Here is a 17,427-nt window from a genome sequence, read left to right as displayed (position 1 = left end):
TGATCATCTGTTGGGATTTGGCAGTGCGATATTAATGTGACATACTACAATGTTGACCACTAAATCTTTTTTTGGTGTATGATTCCAAAAAAAAAAATTCTACTCAGATTTTTTGTCACCCAGGTGGGTTGAGCCGTCATCAAGGGTTTTGTTACCTGGCGGTAACCGCACTTACCGACCTCCACAGTAAATGTACTTACCGAGCCTGAGCAAAAAAAACCGAACTTTTTAAAAAATGAATTTAAATGTCTATTAATAAGGGAATATATTGGGTAGAGTATTCAAATTGCAGCTATTTGCTGCATGAAAATTTTGAATTCAATTTCTTAATTTGAATTTTCCCGACAAAATAACACAGCATGACCTTCCCTATCTATCTCTCACAATTAGGCAGACGTACCTATGGCTACAATCGAGACCTTGAGCAGCTCAAACCTCAAACTCGACTCATGTTTTAGTCCAACTCGAGGCTGGGAACAAAATGAACCTAGAATGAGCATTTTTTTTTTCCAGCTCATATGGAAAAAAAAGCCAAATTTGAGCCAAGGCCAGCTCACTCGACTTTGACTCAACGAAGCTTGAATTAAGAAAGCTGCCATGTTATTTTCTAGTTCTCTCGTCCGTGACATGTATGACTTACGACATGGCAATAAAGATAAATGTGTGCATCAATTGATGCAGAGGCCGGAGTCTTTCTTTTTTGAAAAAAATAATAATAATGATCCATTACATTTTTGTTTTTAAAAGAAATGATTCACTACCCTCGTGGTCTAATGTGAGACCCTTTTAGTTTTCTACATGGAAACACAAATATGAAAGTGGAACACAATTCTTTTGTGTTAAATTGTGTTCCATGTGAGTGGATCATAAAATATTTCAATTTTTTCTATGGCTTGAAAGTGGTTCAAGATTGTAACAAACCGAGTACAAACGAACTCTACAACTGGACCTCTAAGTCAGGTCAAATTAAGCACTCATTTTTCAATACAACCTGAGTCGAGTTTAATCTAGCTCACTCCAAAGACTAATTTGCAGCTCTACTCACACCCACACCCGAAAATGATTTTTGGGACCGTGGTACGGCTGCACCACCCCCATGCAGCCGTTGCATCCAGGCATCGGGATCGGAGCCAGGTTCAGGTTGCAGTGCGATTACCGGCCGCAGTGTTAATTATGGAACATGATCGCGCTATGGATGATGTACCTGTGGGCCCTCATCATGGCAGAGCGTTGTCAGTTTTTTGTCCACAGACACGATACAGTGCACAAGCGGTCCAGTCAGGAAATTCCTGTTTCTGCCCATGGACGGTGACCAATTTAATATTTCATATATGAACTTTTTTTCGACACAATTGGTCAGAGTTGACTGCACAACCTCCAATGTATAATATTTTGAAAGAGAGTTGTTTGTTTGTGTTTTGTGTTGTTTGAGTAAGAAGACCATTTTCTTTGCACTTTCAAATCTATGTCGTCGCTAAAAACAAGAGAAGTATGCCACGCATATCCAAATGCATGTCAATCCTAATATTTTGTCGCATTTTAATTTGAGTATCGCTTTGTATAAATTGGTCATGGAGGTACGTTGACTACGCCCTCATGCATGCCTGGATAGACGAAGGGAGGGGAATGATAGGAATTATTGCTGGCCTGCTAGAAGAAAAAAAATAACATCAACTTGTTGGCCCTTGGCAGAAAGCGGTCAGGTGTCAGGTTGTCAGCGCATAGCGAGCCCAGAAATTCAAAAAATGTTTTCCCCGCCCGCTCCCAAAACAAGATTTGTTTATGTCGTAAGCACAGTTAGCACGCATCCATAGATTGCACGTTCTTTTCTTGAATCCTCATCGGACGGACACATGAGGGTGGTGCAGCGGTACCACTGAGCTAAAAATCCACTCCCCACCCACCCCACTTGGCTTGACCTAGACTAGAAAAGAGGGGCACGACCGCCTGCACACATGATACTTAACTTGCCAAATTTGTAATGTAATTTTCATGCCAAAAACAAAGGCGTAAGGTCATTGCATCTTTGACCTATTTGTATTTTTCTTTCTAGAATGCAACCAAGCGGTTACATCATCGTTTATAGAAGGCGGCCAAGAGGCCGATACAACACCGTCTAGCGGTAGCAACGCCAAAGTGTCCAGAAGACAAAGGGACTCTCTATCTCGCTACAAGCAACCCACTCACCCTAAGGGTCGAAAAGGAAAACCTATCCCTAATGTAATTTCACTAATTTTGAACTTATAATCTTGTGAGACTTATATATATTGATATTACAAAAAACTTTGTAAGTGTGACCACTCAACGAAAAAAATCCTAGGCATGCCACTGACTTTAAGTGTACTTTACTCTATACAATGTTAGTTCTATATGTATGTTATGAAACTGTAACTAGAAAGTACTTAATAAAAACTAGGACCAAGTGGTAATTCTCTGTGACAACAATTAATGGTTTGAGGTCGACAGTTCCAATTGGATATCAACAATAGTCAATTTTAGCTTGAATTGTTTGGAGGAGAAGTCTGTCCTTTTTTATGCATTCCATACGCAATTTATTTTCCTCTATTTTTAAATAGTCCTTATATCTACTTCTTCTAGTTGATTCAATGAATTATTTATTTTTTGCTTTTCAGAATGAAGCTCAATCTTTTAATTGAAAAGTTGTTATACATTCCACAAGAATCTTAGGTTGTCCATAACTTCTTGAACTTTATATATAGAAATATTAAGTCTGCTTCCTAATCCATCTTCTACTAAATCCTTCTTACTCCCTCCGTCCCTCTATATGAGTCACACATGTATTTTTAGATCATCAGTTTGATTAATTAAATATGTATTATATTGTATTAAAAGTACATCATTAGATTCGTCATTGAAAGAACTTTTTTTTATGATATAGATGTTTAATCATGTTATTTACATTTTGTTAAATTGATGATATAGGAATATGTGTGTGGCTCATATAGTGGGACAGAGGTAGCAACCATTTTGAATATAGAAACTCAAATAGATGTTTAATCATGTTATTTACATTTTGTTAAATTGATGATATAGGTGTGTGCCTCGTATAGTGGGACGGAGGTAGCAACCATTTTGAATATAGAACTCAAATTAGTTAATCCAGACATGATGATCAACCATATACTAGTCAGTTAGTAATATAGCATGGTCCATGCACGCGACTTTGGATGGAATAATCAAGAGTCCCAATAATCAATTGAAGACAGGGCTGATATTAATGCTCAAACGGAAGTACTTAACAACACCAAAGTAAGGGTTGTCCGTCCACCAAATCCTAGACAGACTTCACCCTGAAAAACAGAACATGAGTGACTGGTTGACTACAAGTTATACCCAGAACGCTGCTGAATTGCTTCTAGATAAGGTAGAGGAGCAACAAAAAAACACCTTAAAAGGCGTGTAACTTATGCACCCCAAGCCCAAAAACATGCATCAAGCAGGCGTTATGGCATCTTGATGTCATGCTCAAAGTTAGTAAACGAAACAACTCTGAGAATTCCCCGGCTCCTGTGCCTCTCTGTCTAGTTGATGGACACCCCGTTGAACTCGTCGGTGATGAACGGCATGCAGCTTGAGCTGCGAGCGATGCCGCCGACGCCACCGCCCGCCTTCGCCTTGGCCGCAGCGCTTTCCCTGACCTCCCGGGGATTGATGCTGGACCTGGACCTGGGGCCGAGCTTGGACCGCTTCCTCAGGATCTCCCTCATGGCCTCGGCCTGGAACAGCACGGGGTGCGTCCTCCCGAAGCCGTTGAACCTCTTGCACACGCCCATGTGCGCCCTGAGCGCCTCCTCCCGCGAGCCGCCGCTCTTCTCGGCTTCCTCCGTCACGGCCTCGGCGCACAGCCCGCAGACCCACCGCCCCGAGAAGCGGCCGCGCACGCCGCGGATGTACTCCGGCGTGCACTCCTCCGACATGCCGCAGCACTCGCACTTGGCGTCCTCCACCTCCGGGATCACCGGGTGGAGGAGCAGCTGCTTCTGCTTCTCGGCCTCCTCGTCCTCCTCCTTGCCACCGCCGCCGTGGTGGTGGAGCTCGTAGGAGACGTCGGAGACCGTGCGCTGGAGGGCATGCTCGGACGAGGTCCTGCGCCGCTTCTCGACGTTGCCGGTGGTTGTGCTCATGTTGTTGCTCACCATCGCGATGAACGGCGCCGCCATGGCCATGGCGATAGCGCACGCCTCTGTGTTGGGTGCCATAATCGGATCGATCGATCTCTCTAGCTGCCTCTTGCTGTTACTTGCCGATGTGCTGCGCGTCTCAGTTGTGATCTAGCTGCTTACGAAGTGATGGTTGTATGTTAAGGAGCTTCGGAATGCATGGCTATTTATAGAGGTTTTCGATCGGCTAGCTGAGTTTGAGCCAAGTGAAAGCTACGGTTCATGCGTGCATGCTAGTACTGGCCACAAAATGTGTCAAAAAAGGTGGTGTGCAACTTGATGAATGTAACTTGTGGTGCCCAGATGGTGCACTTAAAGATTTGATTGAAATGTGCTAGAGTGATGGTACCTTTGCGTGTCAAGTGGTCGACGCAGCGATAGGCTCACGATCTTATGCACGTGATGCTGTGTTTGAGGGATGACAACATCAAAGCAAGCAGGGTCTCTGAAGATTGCCAGGATGTGCAAAAGGTGATTGTGAAGCGCAGCCAATTGCCGTGCGGTTTAGCTTCGACTTTGCCTTGTTGTGGCTGATAAGCTCTTGTGACCTTTGTCTCAGTTCTTGCGATTCATTAATATTGTGTATATATGCTAAAAAGTTTACAAATATCAAGCAAATTTTGAGCTACACAAAGATGACCATGCAATTTCCATCGTGTTGTCATAGGGATGAGAAATGTGAAATTGTGGACTGAATAACACAGACAAATTAACGAACAGACCTAAATGGAAGCCAGAACCTAAGGTTTTCGGTGGCTGGCTGGCATACCAGTAGTCACATGCTACTACCATATGTCTTAGTGGCAGTCTGGAACCTGTAATTCCAAATGGAAGCTACGGAACATTTCGAGAACTCTCGAGCTGCAACAACTTGTTGGAAACTTCATGAAAAAGCAGAGCGAACAAGAGAGCCAGTGATAAGCGATCAGCTAACAATCGTCCCCCTTTCCAGAAAAGCTATCAACTTATCATAACATACATGCATAACCTTATCAGCAGCCTTCTCTTGTCATTTTCTCCGAATCAACTTGGATGAGCTAGCATTAGCAATGAGTGCGCAAAGTCTACGGGTCACATGTTAACCGTATCCAGGCCACCCAATCAGATCATGCTCTCGTCCACCTCTCCACATCGATCAGAAAACTGATGGACGTCGCGAGGCGACAGCCACGAAATACACAAACTAGGTTGCCTAAAGCAGCAGGGCACTGTAGATGCTATGCAAAGTCGGCCTAGGTAGTTAGTTTGAGTTTACGTCATCGGTGACATCTAGTATCGTTGCCCCTTCCTAATTGTAAATGGTTAAATGGAACCACAATAATACTTTCGTAGTAATTATAGCGGTACAACTTGCAGCTTATGCAACGATAAAAACGAACAAGAACCGAACCCTGAATGCTGAATCTCCAGATGCAATTAATTAGAGCATGTTTAGATGCAGAGTATTTTACTGAGTACCATACGACGTAAGGCGACGAAGCGTATAAGATGCACAAAAATTATATGCTGGAACAAGCGGCAGCGAAGTGTTTGTGTTTTGCTCACAGTTGCACAGAACTGATATCGCTAGCCTAACGAAGGAATGGACAGTTACCTTGCAGAGATTAAAATATCTAACAGCCAAAGCCACATGGTTGACATAGCAACTTGACAAGAAAAATGCATGCAAACCATCTTTCAGAGAATGGCTCACGTAGTCTGAACAATTGGCGCACTTGTATTAAGAGGTAGACTAAAGGATGTAACATCAATCTGAACAATCAATCTTCTATGTGCAGTAGCTTCTCTTCATGTCCGTGAACAATCCCGTATACAATGTTCATATGCGTTTTGTTGCTATCACTGGGTTTCGCTTTTGCCAGTTTGTTCAGGACCGCTGCCATTTAAGCTGTTTGACCCAGAACTGCCATCACCACCTTGATGATCATCATTGGTTGATATGTTGATTTCAATCTTGATATCATTCTGTTCACCATTGGTGGATGATTTTGTAGCTCCATTAGTCTGGTTCTCCACAGGCTTCATCTCTTCCGAAGAACCATTTGCTACTTCAGCAGCGGATGCTCCCTGAGAGTTCTCTGTCTGCATATTTGCAGCTGGGTCAATGGAAACTTCTGTTACAACAGCAACGCCTTCCTCAGAGTTTGCTTCTTTGGTGCTTGACGCCTCGTTGGATGTACCCATGTGTAGTCCCTTCTCATCGCCACCAGATGCAACCCCAGCCTTTTCTTCTACAGATATGCTATCAGATGGGTTGGACTCCACAGAATTACCCTTCTCAGCGTCACCAGATGCAGTCCCAGATGATGTTGTCGCACCTTCATGTTCAGATCCAATCTCTATATGAACAGTATCACCATTGCTATGCTCATAAGGATCAGATGTAACGGAAGCTGCATCACCTTGGTTTTCACTTGCACCATTTTGGGGATTTTCATTATGAACCGATGGTATGTTGCCTGTTTCATCTGGAAGAGTCTCACTGGCATGCTCATCACTTGCTCCAGCCTTGGCACCATCAGAAAGAGATTCAGAGTCAGCTTGAAACTCCGTGGCCTCCTTTTTCTCAGCTTGCTGTCCATCTGATCCATTACTGCTTGCATTGATCTGATCTCCATTAGTGGATCCATCACTTTGAGCGACTTCTTCATGGGATGTCCCATTTGCCTCAGCAGCAATTTCCTCTTGGGCATTGTTGTTTTGAGGCACATCATCTCCAGTTGAATAGACTTCACTCTCAGAATCAGATGAGTTGGATTCATCGTCATGCTTGCTTGCTGCAGAGTGACCAGTTGTCGTGTCTTCATCGCCACTATGTGCTTCTGCATTACCATCTGCACCACTGGTTTGCCGTTCCTCAGCTTCTGGCCTATCTAAGTTTCTTGCATCATCTTCATGAGAGTCAGAATTGTCTTTGTCGAACACAGTTTCTCCACTCTTCACTTCCTCTGGTTTGCTTCTTACATCAGTATCCTCTACAGTCTTTTCCACATTACCATCGCCATAACTGCCGACTCTTTCTTTCCTTCCCTGGAACATGCTTCTATCATCATGGGCGAGCTGATCTTCAGTATCATTGAAGTACTCACTTTTCTTGTCATAGGAATGCTTCACCTGATACACAAGCCAAACAGCGACACCTACAAGTAAGATGACCTGGACTAATGTTTTGATCCTTGACCCTCTGTTCCTCTGGTGGCGGCTATTTGAATGATGAAGCATGTTTAGAACTGCATAAAATCATTAAAAAATGTCAGGTGTGAGTTATTTAGTTCCATTTTCAGTATAGCAAGATATTAAATTGCCCACTAAAGACATATATAGTACACAACATTAAGTGTAGTCATTCAAAAATAGTACTCCCTCCGACCTATATATTACTTGTCTCAAATTTGCCCAAATATGGATGTATCTATGTTTAAAAAGCGTCGAGATACATGTAATATTTCGACAAGTAATATGGGTCGGAAGGAGTATAACACATGCCAGAGGTGCTTACATACTCCACATCTGTAGTACACAAATATTACAGGTGCTTTTGTGGAAAGTGTATACTGATCCAAAATTATCAGATTGGACACGCTTGTTATAACAACCCTATCATTCCACAACTGATAGAACCAAAAGCAATACAAGTTACAACTATGACACAAATATAACATAAAGTACATCTACTATCTTCATACAACCAATCTCTTTCTCCCAGCCACGATAATGCTAAACAAAGACCTTATTATGGCCCATGGTGGATAGAAATCCACCTTCATATTTTGCCACCGACAAGTAGATCGCCTTATCTCCTACACTAACAACAGTGTGGTTTATCCCCTAACGACATTCCTGCATGGCAGCATCTCTGAAGTGCTTAAGAAAAGAAAAAACTGATGCGGAATAGGAGCGAAGAATAATGGTTGTATCAGAAAGCGGTTTGCAGAGAGAATTAGTTCAGAATACAAAATTGGAAAGATGGATGCACTTGGAAACAAGTGCATGTCTGGTCCTAATAGCTGAGGCCTGGGGCCAGGTGTTTAGATCATGAACTAGTCGCAGATTTGTCTAACTTAAGAATATCATAATAGCATTATCTTTGGAATGATAATTGTTGGGCCTAACCATGGCAATTGGTGACATTTTCATAGAACCTCGTAGTAGTTCCTAGGGTATACTCCATATTATCATGGTGACACTGAGGAAATAGGCATGACAATAAATTCGAAAGCAAAATTCTATAATTGCGAAAGAAAGACTATCCCTTTTCTGAAGAACCAAAGAGCAAAACGATGCCCATTCCCAGAAACAGGCCCCAACCATAATAATAGAACCGAAAAGCTAATTTGTGAAATATTCACTAAAAAATATCTGGTAAAGAGCATGGGGGGGGGGGGGGGTGAGAACTTAGCAGAAGGTTGATGCATTCACCACATTTGGATCTGGGAATATTCCCCCATTAGACACCATCATAAGTCGTAACAGAAAGCATATGATGCGCCACAGTTGTTTTATTGTGCAGCAAGTGATGCACAAAAATTTAAAAACGTGAAACACAACACCATGAAGCCCATTAGAAAATTTGGTCCCTAAGATCCAATTTGTGGTCTGAGACAACAGTATAAATTATGTACTGTAAGGAGGCAGAAAAATAAAATGCAGTTCATCTTTCCCCTTTCTTCAAGCTACAAGCCTACAACCAACAACAAAGCTAAGGGGTCTCTGGCACAAGCAAACATACCATTTGGCCCATATGCTTGGGGACTGTATGACATATAGAATGGAACACATAATGCAATTGGTATGTTTGCTAGTGTCATACAGTCCCCAAGCATATGGGCCAAATGGACCATTCCAGTATGTGAATGTGTAATGGAATGGAGCTCGAGAAATTAATACAGGCAATTGTGGTGTGGCCTGGGTTGATCAAATTGGCCTTCTTCTCTCTCCACTACTCTCTGCAAGTTCCCCTTGTAACCTCTCCTTGTCTAGTCCTCCCCAAATTCTTTACAGTTCATCTGTTCCTTGTCCCAATCAACCATGCCTCTTTATAATTTCGGCAAAATCAGTGCATCCTGTAGTTTGTTCATAACAGTGTGATACTCCACACCAGCAAGTATCAAGCTACTGCATCCATGATCTAAGTCTAGCAGCTAAGAGGATAAGGATCCTAAGCTGGTGTCCTGTCGAAAGCAGGGCTGTCACTAGTACTAGTATGCTATGCACCAGAACAACGGAATATTCCCAAAATAGGAAGCTGCTACTTTGACGCATCAGTTTCAACAGGAAGGGCCATGCTATTTCGCCCTTTTATGCTCCTTTTGCGGCTTGATTTGTGGGCTGCAGGGTGCACACCCATCCGGACCCATCCATCCCAATTTCTACTTACATCACATGAACGCTAAACAAGGTAACCCTCAGATAGATTTCGATCAAAACAAATCTACTGTACAAAACCATGAACGTTGTTAACTCACTCATCATTGGGAACAGCATACGCATCCATCTAATTAAGCATTATTATGAACGGACCAAAGGGGAAAGCGACAAGATCGAGTGCCGCACCACTCGAACCGCACCAGTACTAGTAAAAGAGCACAAGGTCGGGGCTACGCGCGCGGTGGAGGGACACCCCAGACGATTCTCGAGGCCGGCGGTGCGGCATTGGTGCACAGAGATGCTGGAGGAGGAGGAGGGCCTGACCTGAGATGGGCTGCAGAGGAAGACACCAGTTGCACCGACTCCGCGTCCGACGGCAGCGAGAGGAGGCGGGCCGGAGTGGAGAGAGCGAGAGCGAAGAGGAAGATGCGACGGGTGGTTGAACTGGCGTTGATGGGGTGGGCTGGGTGAGTGGTTGGATCTAGGAACCAGTGGGGGCGTGCGTGCGTGTGATCCTCCGCGCATGCTAGTTTTTCACTTTCGTTTTTCTTATTTTTACTTTCTTTTCGTTGGGCGGTGCCAGTGCTGTGATTACTTGCAGAGGAGGAGAGAGTGGTAGTACTCGTGATTCCGTTAAATCGCCGTGGTTTGTGCTCCTGGTTGGGCACGTGACTGCGTGGAGGGGCCGGCGTCGTCTTTTGTTCGTTGGAATGTCCACATGACAATTATTCCATTGGTCATTCATTAGTGTACCCGTCGGCTTGCGGCATTGCTTCGACACAATTAATTACGGTAGCTAACGGATCCAAACACGACACAATTAATTATGATCATGTTAAATACCCATCGGTATCTCTCTGGTTAGGTTAGCTGATGTTCCATCCATTTCATAAAACAGTTCATATACAGTCAAGATGAACTCTCGTTTCTGATGTCTGATCAACCAAATTGATTTATGACTAGATAAGTGTGGACCGTTATTGGACGGGAGCGAGAATCAATGTGAAATGAGCTATGTAAGACCAAGCACAGCGTTGGTCAACAAGCAATGCTAACAGACAAAAAGTGCTACTAGCACCGATCCTAGCCACGGAGCATTGCTAGCTAAGAAAAAATCTGAGACACCGGTTTTACTACTTGATCCGGTTCCAACTTTGGTTTGACTTTTGTGAGGCCTAGAATAGTTAGGCAGTTGGGCTCACCGGCTGCATTCAAAACAAAATGCCGTTGCTGCTAGCTAACCGTTGGCTGGCTTGCTTCCTTTTCAATATATATGCACACATACAAGATTCAGAATTTCAGATTCAGCACATCCAAAAAATGGAGCCCAATTGACAACCAAATTTTACAAGCATGCTCAACTCTAGAATTCCAAGTGCAGATACAGAAAATCAAACTAGCCTATACCATCAACACGTCCAAGCTGCTGCCATGAACTTACTCTCATCCTCTCAATATCCATCCAACATGCATCCTCATCATCCAAGCATCAACTCCTTTGGTCAGCACCAGGGCATCCACCATGCATACAACCTAAGAAACATACAAGCTCCATACCAAACCAATTTCAGGCCACACACACATCTTACCTATGGAGGAGGTCAACCTGGGCATTCATCGTCACCGGTCGATTTCGGCGCCTTCTTTGGAGCTTACGGAGCAGACTTCTCAACATCGCCGGTTGAATCTGGCACCTTCTTTGGAGCTTACAGAGCCGGCCTTTCATCGTTGCCGGTCGATTCCACCTCTCCGATGTCTGCTGCACAAAATACACATCATGAGGTGGAGAATGAAGAAAGCAAAGATAGCAATCCAGATGAAGAACAAAGAAGAGGTCGCACCAATTGGACAAAAAAGGAGAATGAGCGATTGATCAACTCTTGGATTAAAAATTCAGTTTCAATTGAAGGCAATGGAAAGAAGTCTGATCGTTATTGCAAGCAAGTAGTAGAGGAGTACAACAAGAATAGCCCATCAAATGAAAGAAGAACTTCTGCCCAATGCAAGAATCACTGGAGCAAGACTACCCCATTGGTTTGTCTCTTCCATGCATGCTACATTAAGACAAAAAATGTGTATGCCAGTGGTTAATCAGAGGAGGGACTCATGGAGAAAATAAGGGCCATGTATTTAAATGCAGCAAAAGTGAAGAGACCATTTGCTTTGGAGTATTGGTGGAGAGTAGTGAAGGAAGAGCCCAAATGGTGTAATCTGTACATTGAAGAGAACTTGGGAGGGAAGAGACACAAGTTAGATGCAACTGGTGCCTACACGTCATCCTCGACTCAGGACAGTGAAGATCCAAATCCAGTTCGTGAACCACGACCTCAAGACCTCAAGGAACAAAAGTTGCAAAGGAGGCAAGGAAAATGAAAGCAAAATCAAAAGGAAAAGGAAAAGGAAAGGACATTCCAGATTTTATGTCATTTCATATATGAAATGAGGATGGCCGCAAAGCAGTAGCACCGGAAAAATGGGCTGAAGCAACAACAACGAAGGCAGTGGCAGACAAAGAAATGGCTGAAGCAAAAAAAGAAATGGCTAAAGCAAAAAAAGAAAAGACGAAGGTTGATAAATTAAACACGTATATGGAGCTCATGAAAGTTGACACTTCAGGATTCAACGATGCACAACTGCAGCGACATGAAGAGATGGTGGAGAGTTTGTGCAAGGAGTTGGATTAATTTCCTAGGATGCAATCTTATTTAGCAATATTATGTTACTTTAGTTCATTATGTATCAGTTGTGAAATGCATCCTTTATGTTAGCCTTCATGTTATTTTAATGTAATAAGGAGCTGGGTTCTTACCTACTAGTGTAATCAAGACATATGTATCAATTGGTGTATCCTTCATGTTATCCTTCCTGTTATTTAAAGAAAAATAAATACTTGTTAGATATGAAGATAGCTGAACAAAATATATGCACAACTCATTCATTCAGAAACTAGCCGTTGGAAAAGAATGATAAAAAAAACACTAGCTGTTGGAACTTGCATACATATATGCACAACTCATTCATTCAGAACTCTACTCCTCTCTTCTCCTCTTTCATCAAGACATCTACTTATCTCTTCTCCTTTGTACTCAACTTCCACACAACAATGGCTACACATTCAGATTCGACACATACGGATTCTGAGTCTGAGAACTCAGAAGATAGCACCATTGCTGCATATGTATATGAGATTGTTTGGTACTTCATCAATGACCCACTTCAGGCTGAGATTTTAGCTCAGGCCTTGGCACAACAAAATGAAGCCGCAGCTCAACCTCGACGGCACATAAACATAAACCGTGAAGCTGGACACATCTGCTTGATGGCGGACTACTTCGACGACAACCCAGTTTACACGGACAAGCAATTCTGCCGAAGGTATCGTATGAGGAAGCATGTATTTCTTCGCATTTTACAGACCCTTAGTGAGTGGTCCCCTTATTTTTGCCAAAGGTTTGATGCATTTGGAAAGCCTGGTCATTCGCCACAGCAAAAATGCACTGCAGCCATGCGTCTGCTAGCCTATGGCTGCCCTGCTGATAGTCTAGATGAAAATCTGAGAATTGGTGCAAGCACAGCGATTGAGTGCTTGACCAAGTTCGCAAGAGGGGTTAGGAAGAATTTTGGTGAAGAATATCTAAGAAGGCCCACTACTGAAGACACTAGACACTTACTTCATGTTGGAGAGAATCGTGGTTTCCCTGGCATGTTAGGAAGTCTAGATTGTATGCATTGGGAGTGGGAAAGATGCCCAACTGCTTGGAAGGGACAATTTACTCATGGTGATATTGGATCATCCACCATTATGCTCGAAGCTGTTGCCTCGCATGATCTTTGGATTTGGCATTCATATTTTGGTGTGGCAGGGTCTAACAATGACATTAATGTTTTAAATCAGTCAACTTTGTTCACACAATTATTGCAAGGAAGAGCTCCTCAAGTAGAGTTTACAGTCCATGGAAATGTGTACAAGAAGGGCTACTATCTTGCAAATGGTATTTATCCAGAGTGGGCTACACTAGTCAAAACAATCCCCCTGCCCAGTGTGATAAAGATAAGAGATTTGCATAGCATCAAGAATCAGCAAGAAAAGATGTGGAAATAGCATTTGGAGTTCTGCAGCGAAGGTTTGCCATTATACGTGGCCCGGCACGATTGTGGGATAGAGCAGCACTAGCAGATATCATGTATGCATGTGTGATTATTCACAACATGATAGTTGAGGATGAGAGAGATGACTATCAAGTTCGGCATGACTTGGATTACGACGACGGCAGCGACCTCATGCCATTAATAGGATACGGTCATGGACCAATTCAAGAATTTTCTAGGGTACTTCAAACAGACACCGAAATACGTGATCGAACAATGCATCGTGGACTGAAAGATGACTTAGTAGAGCACATATGGAAAAAGTTTGGAGACGATGATGCCTAGAATTTATGTTTTTATTAGTGAAACTTGTTGTATCCTTTATTAACCTGTAATGTTTTAATTTGGCATGGAATCTGATGTATCCTTTATGAGCCTGTAATGTTTTAATTTGGCATGAAATCCAATGTATCCTTTGTTAACATTTTCAGCCTCAAAGACTATCACATGTTCAGTGAAACCACGAGTTCATGCACCTCTACCTAGCATACACATGTTCCATCTAACTTGTAGAGTGATCAAATTCATTTGATATCAACAACGCATCCTCTCTGAGAAGCAAGTAATGTTTGGACGCACAAAAAATAAAACTGCAGCAGTACCTTCAGGCTTCAGCGGATAGCATCCTCCTCGTCCGGGCGGTCGAGTCCATCCGCCTCGCCGCATCTCCGGCCAGACCGCCGCGCGCCTCGCCCCATGGAAACAGAGAAGCTGCTGGAGGTGGAAGCACCGGCAGGGGCTGTCTCGCCGATGTGGTTGAAGACGAAGAGAGGAGATCCCTGGAGAAGGTTTGGGAAGATCGGAAATTTTCGCGGGAGAGGATTGGGGGCGATTAGGGATTTCGCGGGAGAGGAATGAGCGAGACGGGATTTTTTTTATTCGTTCTGTGGACCCCTTAACCGAGTCTAGCACGCTGGAGAAGATTTCCTTTCTTAGCACCCCTTCGCTTGGAAATCTTGTAGCGTGCCCACGCTGGGCTTGCTCGAAAAGAACAAACTGGGAAAAAATAATACTCCCTCCAGCCGAAATTACTTGTCACTAATTTAGTACAACCTCGTACTAAATCTGCGACAAGTAATATGCGTCGGAGGAAGTATATTAGCTGTTTTATAAAATGAAGGGAGTATTACGATCTAATTAACGTGACAACAATGCTATGCTCGGCCGTTACAATAAGAGCTTCATTGATGGTAAACTATCATGAAGTTGGAGTCATTTGTTCATAAGAAATCATGTGTGACAACGATGAGACATTGTCACGGTGGTGTCACGGCAGATGCCATAGAATGGTTTAACTTGGGGCCGATGGACGAAGGAGAAACAGGAGGAGGGAGGACGTGAAGGGAAACACGCACAAGTTGCTCAAAAACACCCAAATTTACCCAAGTTCGGAGCCCTCTTACCAAGGGAAGACTTCTACTCCTGCTTTATTGTATTAGCCGAGATAGACAAGCTCTACAATGTCGCTCCTTGAGTTGTATTCTTGAGGAAGAATAAGAAGGGGAAACCATAGATGCCTAAGTGCTCCGTGCCTTTCTACAGAGGGGTAAGGTTCTATTTATAAGCCGTCCATGTCACACTGACATCTGAGCCGAGTCCTAACGTCACCTTCCTTGGGCCCCACTGGGCACGTGGCTTGGTACCCTCCGCGTGGCACCGTAGGGGACAAGACAACTTTACTTTTCCTTGGCACCCCGCAGCAAGTACCGCTATCCTCTGCCGGCTTCCGTCAGAGATTCTCTTTCGGTGCTTCTTTTGTGCAGTCGCCCGGCACCGGTACGTAAGCGGCGACTGCCTTTTCCACGATAATGATGACGCTGCTTTACCCTCTGCCGCGTGGTCAGGATAAGACCGTTGAGAGATCTAGGCGTGAGCCGAGATCAAGGTGCTCGTCCTTATCCTGCAAGCTCATAAGGCAATATAGTCATGCCGGCTTACATCCAGGATGCCGGCTTAGTGTTAGTTTGACTTTATGATGCCGGCATACATAACCATGCCGGCTTTGCCTCCATGACCCTACCTAGGGTCATCCCCCCGACACTAGTCCCCGAAGATGTTGCGGTCCGGCAGGGAAGAATGTCGGGCCACGACAGTTTCCCATAGACAAACCACCAAAGCCTACAAGGGTTCAGCCGAAGAGGATGCCGAGACAACCCCGAGTTCCGTTAGCCGAGATCAACTTAACCCGACATACTGAGTTGGCCTGCCTAATCAGCCCTTGACCGAGATTCTTTTCTCTTCCGTGGCCGACAGTTGGGAACTTCCTTTCGCCGACATTAATGCCACCTGTGACTTGGACTCTGCACTCCTCTAAACTAAGGATAAGATCCGATTTACTGTCGGTGCGCTTTTTGAGGCGAGCACACCGTTCCATCGGACAGCAAAGCCACAGAGCCATTAAGAGGGGAATTTCAGTTCCACGCGGACACTTATCCTCCCGGATCCGACGGGATTCTCTGTCCCATGCCGCGCGGTAACCAAGCGTATGCGCTTTGATGGGAATAACTGCCCCCAAGTCGTGCGCATCCTTCCCGTTGGTCACAGAGGTATAAATAGAAGGGGGAGGGCGAGGGTAAAAAACCCTTCGCACTCTTCGTCTTCTTCGCCTTCCTTTGCTCTTCTGCTCTCTGCGCACTCCGCCGCCGTAGCTAGCTCCGAGCTTCTCTGCCGCTGCGGTTTCTTGCTCTCCGCCACCGAGCTCGCCGCCACAAGTTCGCTCGCACTCGCTTGGGTCTCCGCCGCACTTCTTTGCTTGCCCGAGCCTCGCGCAAGCGCCTTCCTCACCGAAAACACAAACCCTAGACCTACTCCCAAATCATGGCCTCTTCTTCCCGCAACCCCGTCGTCGACCCTGCTGCTCAGCAGGTTGAGGAGAGGACCGGTTCGGAGCGAGCCGGCTGGGAGGGCTCCGATGTCACTCCGGCGGACATCGAGTGGCTCCGCCGCTCTCGACGGATTCTGGAGGACGTCGAATGCCGGATTCCCGGCAACGATACCGTGCCGACTCCAGAGCTTGGTGAGCATGTCGTTTTCCTTGCTCACTTCGAACGCGGTTTTGCTCTTCCGGCTAGCGATTTTCTTAGGAACTTCCTAGATTTTTCCGGCCTGCAGCCGCACCACCTTCCGGCGAATGCCATCCTTACTCTCTCGGCATTCGTCACCTGTTGCGAGGGCTATCTCGGCCTCTGGCCTTCCATTGACCTGTGGGCCAGATACTTCATGTTCCGGCCCCAGGTTCTTCCCGACAAGGAGAATCCCGGCGCCGCTAAGCCGATGACCCAATGCGGCGCCGCCACCGTTATACCTCGTCGAGGTTCAGCCTTTCCTCGGATTCAGGGTCTTTAGTCCTGTAAAAAGTGGCTCAAGACCTTTTTTTACGTTAAGAACACCTCCGACACCGACAGAATCAACTTACCGGGATTCGAAGTCGGCCCCCCGGAGGAGAAGAGGAACTGGACATACGATCCGAAGGAAATCCTCCCGGAGGTCAACGAGATCCACGCCGGCATCCTCGAACTCAAGGATAACGGGATGACGGCTGACGAGTTGTTGGCCACCTTCGTATACCGGCGTCTATGTCCGCTCCAGCGCCGAGTACACAAGATGTGCTTTTATGGCGGCCAGTTTGACCCGGACAGAGTGTCAACTTTCAAGCTCACTCATGCTGAAGTCCGGCGCCGGGTCAAGGCGATCGCCAAGACGAGCATGTCGGACCGATGGACATGGGGCA

The 17,427-nt window shown here is 45.0% G+C and overlaps 2 protein-coding genes and 1 pseudogene across 2 annotated transcripts; 1 reads left to right on the top strand and 2 right to left on the bottom strand.

Annotated features, from left to right (window-relative positions):
- Nucleotides 1-3,197: 3,197 nt before the first annotated feature.
- LOC100821901 lies at nucleotides 3,198-4,341 on the bottom strand. Its single transcript, XM_003563720.3, has one exon. The coding sequence runs from the start codon at nucleotides 4,218-4,220 to the stop codon at nucleotides 3,543-3,545; it is 678 nt and encodes a 225-aa protein (XP_003563768.1). The 5' UTR covers nucleotides 4,221-4,341; the 3' UTR covers nucleotides 3,198-3,542.
- A 1,322-nt stretch (nucleotides 4,342-5,663) lies between these two features.
- LOC100821585 (dentin sialophosphoprotein) lies at nucleotides 5,664-10,116 on the bottom strand. The gene is made up of 2 exons (XM_003563719.4): nucleotides 9,873-10,116; nucleotides 5,664-7,411 (listed from the first exon to the last, which is right to left on the bottom strand). The coding sequence occupies exon 2, from the start codon at nucleotides 7,401-7,403 to the stop codon at nucleotides 6,021-6,023; it is 1,383 nt and encodes a 460-aa protein (XP_003563767.1). The 5' UTR covers nucleotides 7,404-7,411; nucleotides 9,873-10,116; the 3' UTR covers nucleotides 5,664-6,020.
- Nucleotides 10,117-12,813: 2,697 nt separating this feature from the next.
- On the top strand, nucleotides 12,814-13,982 carry LOC100838540 (annotated as a pseudogene).
- Nucleotides 13,983-17,427: the final 3,445 nt, after the last annotated feature.

The sequence above is a fragment of the Brachypodium distachyon genome, chromosome 1, assembly GCF_000005505.3.
Source record: "Brachypodium distachyon strain Bd21 chromosome 1, Brachypodium_distachyon_v3.0, whole genome shotgun sequence".
In the NCBI taxonomy this organism is placed as follows: Eukaryota; Viridiplantae; Streptophyta; class Magnoliopsida; order Poales; family Poaceae; genus Brachypodium; species Brachypodium distachyon.
The sequence above is the reverse complement of the archived record's forward strand: the minus strand, read 5'-3'. Positions and strand labels throughout refer to the sequence as shown.

Excerpts from the sequence above, each read along its gene's own strand:
- LOC100821585 (XM_003563719.4), bottom strand. The coding sequence starts at position 7,403 with ATGCTTCATCATTCAAATAGCCGCCACCAGAGGAACAGAGGGTCAAGG.
- LOC100821901 (XM_003563720.3), bottom strand. The coding sequence starts at position 4,220 with ATGGCACCCAACACAGAGGCGTGCGCTATCGCCATGGCCATGGCGGCG.